At 39.4% G+C, this 7238-nt stretch overlaps 1 protein-coding gene across 1 annotated transcript; it reads right to left on the bottom strand.

The window, feature by feature from the left end:
• Positions 1-3876: 3876 nt before the first annotated feature.
• On the bottom strand, positions 3877-6113 carry LOC103521641. The gene is made up of 5 exons (XM_008486752.2): positions 5987-6113; positions 5483-5652; positions 5401-5423; positions 4758-4927; positions 3877-3887 (listed from the first exon to the last, which is right to left on the bottom strand). Exons 1-5 carry the CDS (start codon positions 6084-6086, stop codon positions 3877-3879), a joined length of 474 nt encoding a protein of 157 aa, XP_008484974.1. The 5' UTR covers positions 6087-6113.
• Positions 6114-7238: the final 1125 nt, after the last annotated feature.

Raw genomic sequence — 7238 nt, 5'->3', positions numbered from 1 at the left:
TGTGCTTATTCTTTAAAAGCAGGGAGAACCCTTTGAAACAGCCAGCTAGCTAGGCTGGTTAGGGTTAGCTGTTCTCCTTCTTGTTTATTGCCCCACAGTCAGACGCTAGTCTACTCTCTGTTTAACGTCCCCTAGCCAGACCTTTTCTCTTCACTTTTATCACTAACATGGGGAAAACAACTCCGTTTTTATTTCATAGCAAGGAACAAGTGTTCTGTGTCATAGCATGTCCCGTGATACATAATTATGTCCTTCATCTGATGGGCAAGAAGAGAAGTAATTACATATTTCTCTTTTAGGTGTTGGACCAACACAAAAACACCAGAAAACATTTCGTTTAAATAGTTACAATCGATCTAACAGAAAAGAAGAAGGAAGAGAAGGGAAGAATAAATAGAAGAGAAATAGAAACAAGAGAGCAGGATACGAGGAAAAGGAAAACACCAGGTAAGTAGCGGTATCCTGCATCATTACGTGTATGAACTTTGGAGAAAAAGAGTCAAAAGATCCAAACCGGTTGGGTGGAAGAGCTCAGTGAGAATCTCGCCAATAAAGCCTTGAAGCCAGCCTAGTTAGATTGGAGGGTAGTGTGCCTGCCTTGTAAGCGCTAGGTCGTGGATTCGAATCAAGCCCGGGGCAGACTTTCTCCTAAACAGATAAGGTTCGTTCTCGGAACGGCTGGCTTTCTCCTATCCCTGTATTTCTTCTCTCTCCGCAAGCCCGGGGCAGACTTTCTCCTAAACAGATAAGGTTCGTTCTCGGAACGGCTGGCTTTCTCCTATCCCTGTATTTCTTCTCTCTCCACTTTCGGGACGATAAGACCACAACAGTTACAGTTGCCTCTATCAAACCTTTGAACAGGTAGGTGACCTACATATCAGACCCTTTTCTCGAAGGGACTTCTCACTCAGAACTTTGCATTTTTTCACTTCTTGCGTTGAAAAGTCGTACAATTTTAGCTACGAAGGAAAAAAGTCGAACGATTTTATCTGCGAAGGAAATAAAAATCGTACTAGAAGTGCGAAGTTCGGAGTTCGAAATCCTTAAAGTAGGTAGACTATCCCTCAGGAATCACGATAGACCAGACACGGGCAGAAAAGGGGGGTCTCTCCACTTTCGGGACGATAAGACCACAACAGTTACAGTTGCCTCTATCAAACCTTTGAACAGGTAGGTGACCTACATATCAGACCTTTTTCTCGAAGGGACTTCTCAATCAGAACTTTGCATTTTTTCACTTCTTGCGTTGAAAATTCGTACAATTTTAGCTACGAAGGAAAAAAGTCGAACGATTTTATCTACGAAGAAAATAAAAATCGTGCTAGAAGCGCGAAGTTCGGAGTTCGAAATCCTTAAAGTAGGTAGACTATCCCTTAGGAATCACGATAGACCAGACACGGGAAGAAAGGGGGGAAAAGGAAACAAATGTGGAAAAAGGTAAAAAATAGACAAAAAAAATCCGAAGTGCGAAGTTCGGAGTTCGAAATCCTTAAAGTAGGTAGACTATCCCTTAGGAATCACGATAGACCAGACACGGGAAGAAAGGGGGAATTAGGAAACAAATGTGGAAAAAGGTAAAAAAATAGACAAAACAAATCAAAAGGGACGAAGAAAATTTGAAAGAGTCAAACCTCAAGAAACCCTGTGCGAAAGAAAAAACTAGGAAGAAGGAAGAAGAGGAGAGAGGAAGAAGGAAGAGGAAAAGGAAGAAGAGGAGAGAGAGGAAGGAGAAGAATTTGAAAGAGTCAAACCTCAAGAAACCCTGTGCGAAAGAAAGAAAAAACTAAGAAGAAGGAAGAAGAGGAGAGAGAGGAAGGAGGAGTAGGAAGAGAAGGAAGAAGAGGAGAGAGAGGAAGAGGACGAAGAAGAGGAAAGAGAGAAAGGAGGAAGAGAGAGGAAGGGGAAAACTGGATGTCTCCAAGGGCCAAAGAGAAAACAATAACACAACAAATAATATCTTCCAAATAAACAAAACTTTTCAGGAACTTTTAGTTCTCCATCAAATGGATTTTCTAACTTCCGAAAAAAGAAAGAAAAACATCGCCGCAAATTTTCTTCCCTGGGCGGCTGAACTAAATTGTTTCCAGAAGATTCGGTTCGGCCGTTATTCCGGACCAAAGTTCCACTATTGATCAAAAGTATCCTTGGGCCCCGTTTCCAGAAGGTACGGTTCAGCCGTTATTCAGGACCAAAGTTCCGATATTTAGGGCTATACAGGGAAAAAGCTCAAAAGGAACTAGCGCTTCTCACGACTTTACCTTTAGCCACAGGTCGCTCAAATTTTGCAGACAGCTTCCATAATAAAATTAATGATGATCTAAAGTTTCCTAGCGCTGGACCTCGAGAAATGTACGGTTCGGCCGTTATTTAACGCCAAATCTTTGAAAAAGCTCAAAAAGAGTTCGCAATGCTGAGGCCGTTAGATTTCAGCCAAAGTCGCTCGAACTTGGCACAGAGATTTAAAGATCAAAAGTATCCTTGGGCCCTGTTCAGGGTTTATACGCTTTTCTCGGAATGAAATAAAAAGTCCGATTGGATTCATAATCGAACGAACTACGGTTCGAATCCCAGCAGCGACATGAAATAATTGAGTCAGACTAATCAGAGGAAGACCATTTATAGGAAAACACGAAATAGACACAGAATGACAGCTTTTCTCGGAATGAAATAAAAAGTCCGATTGGATTCATAATCGAACGAACTACGGTTCGAATCCCAGCAGCGACATGAAATAATTGAATCAGACTAATCAGAGGAAGACCATTTATAGGAAAACACGAAATAGACACAGAATGGAGAAAGAAGAGAGAGAGAGAAAGGAGAAAGGAGAAAGAAAGAGAGAGCGAGAGAGAGCCAATATACCTAGTTCACTCATTCAAGATGAGCCGTCGAAAATGTTTCAATAACTTTTTAATGTTTTTCTTTTCTATCTCTCCTTCCATCAATTTATCATAGATAGACAAATGATATTTTCTCGTTTCTTACTTTTTCCTCCGTGCATTGCTTTCCATGCTCTTAGATTTTCTAACCAAGAAACATAGAAAAACTACTCATACGAGTAGCTAGGTAGGTAAATATGGGTGAATAGATACTTTTTAAACCCATTTAAACCAAGTTTTTAACTGAAATAATAGCTCTTAGAAAACTAACGTGACGTAACCACGTAACCAATGGCTATACAACGTGCACATAGTACAAGTTCCCAACGAAACACGGAAGAAGCAACATCGTCCATGGCGCCAAATCTTTGAAAAAGCTCAAAAAGAGTTCGCAATGCTGAGGCCGTTAGATTTCAGCCAAAGTCGCTCGAACTTGGCACAGAGATTTGATAAATTATGTGCGGGAATCGACGCCGTCGACGCGCTATCTCCCAAGCTAACTAGGATGGCTATATTAAATACTTTAATTTTTTTTAAACTTACTCAGATACGTGCTATCCCAATCGCCCAGAATGTAAAAGTGGGACACCTGGCCACTTGGAGGTCTAGGCTTGGGTTCCGGGGTATCCAAATAGAGATCCATACTGACTCCTTTCCCCTATACCTGAAAAAAAAAAATTGAATTAGCAAGAAGGACACCTGGCCACTTGGAGGTCTAGGCTTGGGTTCCGGGGTATCCAAATAGAGATCCATACTGACTCCTTTCCCCTATACCTGAAAATTTTTTGAATTAGCAAGATTACGGTAAAAGTATGTAGAATTGCAGATAGTGTTGGAAATGGTTCTGTGGCTGCCTGTTGTGGGGTCCACTCAGCATCGTGAGGAAAATGATTAGCTATGTAAATTAAATGCACATAGCGACCGGTGCCAGCATTGTAGGTAAGCGGGTGTGTGGATAAAATGAGATATTTGGAAAAATAATCCCAGATTAGACTTGTCACTCGTCACCTGGTAAAGTGAAAAATATTTTAATTCAATAAGTGAATAAGTGCAAAGACTTGTTTTTGTGAAAATTCGAATCATTGTTTTTCTCTAGGAAATAAGAAAGGGCCCCCTATCGCCCTGTGTGGCTTTAGCAGTGCCAGCACGCAAAACACTGCAGTTATGAATAATCATTTATTTATGTTTACTTTTTTTTATGCAATCCCAAATTTTACAACGATGACGATGCAAAAAAAAAATAATCATTTGTAAATGTCATTAAAAAAAAAAAAAAAAAAAAAAAAAAAATGCTTAGCTAATAAAGTTAAAAATAACACAACAACAAAACTATATCTTTTTATTATTTATTTTATTTTTTCCGTAACCTAACGTGTTATACATAATGCGCCATAAATGTGTGTAGGTCGCGACCTATGGCACATTTTCAAAAAAATATCATCATGGTGATAATAATAACAATAATTATAAATTCACAGGAATTTGAATGAGCGAAAAAAAAAATTGAGAAAATTTCAGTATTAATTCTATTTTTGACACGAAAAGAGACTTTTTCTTCCGTAAAACTCCTGACGAAAAATAATTTGCTGTCGCAAAAAAGGTAAGTTTTGGTTTTTTAAAAAGCTGATTTTTCCCAAAGTTGTTACCCAATAGTTTTGGAAGAGAATGGTTTTGTTTGTTCTGGGGCGTGTAGATTGATATTTATCTGTCTGTAGCTTCCTACACATTTTGATACAGGTCAAAGTATTTTGCTGCTTCTTTTTCCAGAGCCCACTCTGATACTTCTTTTACACAAACATTCTCATTAACTTACATGGCCTACAGGATATTCGGAAAAAAATCGGATGAAACTCGCGACAAGTGGGAACGGGCGTTTACTCACCTCATTGCTTGTGTAGAGATATTTAGAAGCTAGCTGAAGGCAGGACAGGAGTCGAATCAAATACTGATCCGCTACTTTGTTCTTGAAGTATTGGAACAGTTTTTCCTCCGAGGATTGGTGGTCGAATATTTTGCCACAATACTTTTCGTACTGTTTCATGCAATATCTGAAAATCAGTGTGGGGATATAAAATCAGGAGTTGTTCATTTATTAGTTTGGGAAAATTCTAGAAGACGGTGCTAAAATTAGGGCAGAAATAGTTTTGCGATATTCTCACGCGAACAGAGGACTATTTTGTATGAACGCCTGGAAATTGAAGTAAATATGCAATGTACTATGTATTTTAACAGCATTTTACCCCTGTGGAGAATTTTACGATTCTCGGCGGGGTGAACTTTTCAACCTTGAAATAAAGGCTTTCGCGTTTGGACGTCAATCTAGAACACCAAAATCAAGTAGGTAGGTATCAAGAGCCAACTAGCATTAAAATTTGAAAATTTTGTGCTCACAAACTAAAAAGTAGATATAGTGTGTTGAAAAACGGATCTAACAGGATTTTGATTTATTTTTACCATAAGCCCAAGCCACAGAAAGCCCTCATGAAAAAGACTAACTCGAAGGAGGAAAAATCCCACTCACCTATCAAACACATCAATGGTCAAAAACTGTACGTCCTTTGATAACTCAAGATCGTCACCTATACGAAATACCGTTTGGTCAAGAACTGTACGTCCTTTGATAAATCCAGATCGTCACCGATACGAAATACCGTTTCCACAACATTAGTAAAGACGGCCAGGAACGGTAGAGTGGCCGAGCCTTGAATGAGTTCCCGGTAGAAACTGGACCGGCCGTTCCGGGCCTCTTCAAGCCAGGCCTCAATATTGTCATCTGAAATAATCATCATATTTGTGTTCTAAAAACATTATAATTATCTCCGGGCCTCTTCAAGCCAGGCCTCAATATTGTCATCTGAAATAATCATCATATTTGTGTTCTAAAAACATTATAATTATCTTTTTTTTTGACAGCGGGAACTGTAACTGCTAAGGTCTTATCCTCCCGAAATCGAAAAGAGAAGGAAGACAGGATTAGAGAAAGCCAGTCGTTCCCAGAACGAACCTTATCCCATCAGGATAAAATCCGCCCCGGGCGGGAATCGACGCGCTATCTCCCAAGCTAACTAGGATGGCTATATTAAATACTTTAATTTTTTTAAACTTACTCAGATACGTGCTATCCCAATCGCCCAGAATGTAAAAGTGGGACACCTGGCCACTTGGAGGTCTAGGCTTGGGTTCCGGGGTATCCAAATAGAGATCCATACTGACTCCTTTCCCCTATACCTGAAAAAATTTTGAATTAGCAAGATAATCACCCAGAATGTAAAAGTGGGACACCTGGCCACTTGGAGGTCTAGGCTTGGGTTCCGGGGTATCCAAATAGAGATCCATACTGACCCCTTTCCCCTATACCTGAAAAGATTTTGAATTAGCAAGATTACGGTAAAAGTAGAATTGTAGATAGTGTTGGAAATGGTTCTGTGGCTGATTGTTGTATGGTATACTCAGCCTCGTGAGGAAAATGATTAGCTATGTAAATTAAATGCACATAGCGACCGGTGCCAGCATTGTAGGTAATCGGGTGTGTGGATAAAATGAGATATTTGGAAAAATAATCCCAGATTAGACTTGTCACTCGTTACCTGGTAAAGTGAAAAATATCTCAATTCAATAAGTGAATAAGTGCAAAGACTTGTTTTTGTGAAAATTCGAATCGTTGTTTTTCTCTAGGAAATAAGAAAGGGCCCCCTATCACCCTGTGTGGCTTTAGCAGTGCCAGTACGCAAAACAGTGCAGTTATGAATAATCATTTATTTATGTTTACTTTTTTTTTATGCAATCCCAAATTTTACAACGATGACGATGCAAAAAATAATCATTTGTAAATGTCATTCCCAAAAAAAAAAAAAAAAAAAACCTTAAACAAAAAAATTAAGTGCTTGAGTATGCTACCCCATAAAAATACCTACTTACAGTGTGCTTGAGACTAGATAGTTTATGATTCAAACAGACAGACTATCTACATAAATTTAATTCATGCCGCCCAAGCTAAGTGGCGGGCCCCGCTAACAAAGGACTTCCTCTATTCAAGCAAGGAGCCTTTGCCGACCAAAGAGGATATGGACAAAAGGAGAGAGGAAGTTAAAGACCTGCTATTCTGGAATTCGTCCATGGTCAAGGGAGTAGTAGTTTGATTCCATGTTGTAATAACCGGAATAGTCAGTACAATAACATTCACCCAAAATCGGTTAACCCACTACCTTCCTTAATTTAGCTTTTTTATTAGGAGACAAGAGAAAAATCAGTCGTATGTGGTCTCCACTACCTAGAGATCGGTATGAACCGAGCGGGACTTGGTGTCAGTTACAGTAACACTCCTAACACGATAAAATTGAGTAGAACCTAAGACCCGAA

This window comes from Diaphorina citri, unplaced genomic scaffold (assembly GCF_000475195.1).
Source record: "Diaphorina citri unplaced genomic scaffold, Diaci psyllid genome assembly version 1.1 scaffold5635, whole genome shotgun sequence".
NCBI lineage: Eukaryota > Metazoa > Arthropoda > Insecta > Hemiptera > Psyllidae > Diaphorina > Diaphorina citri.
Note: the sequence above shows the minus strand (reverse complement) of the source record. Positions and strands in the feature narration are given on the sequence as shown.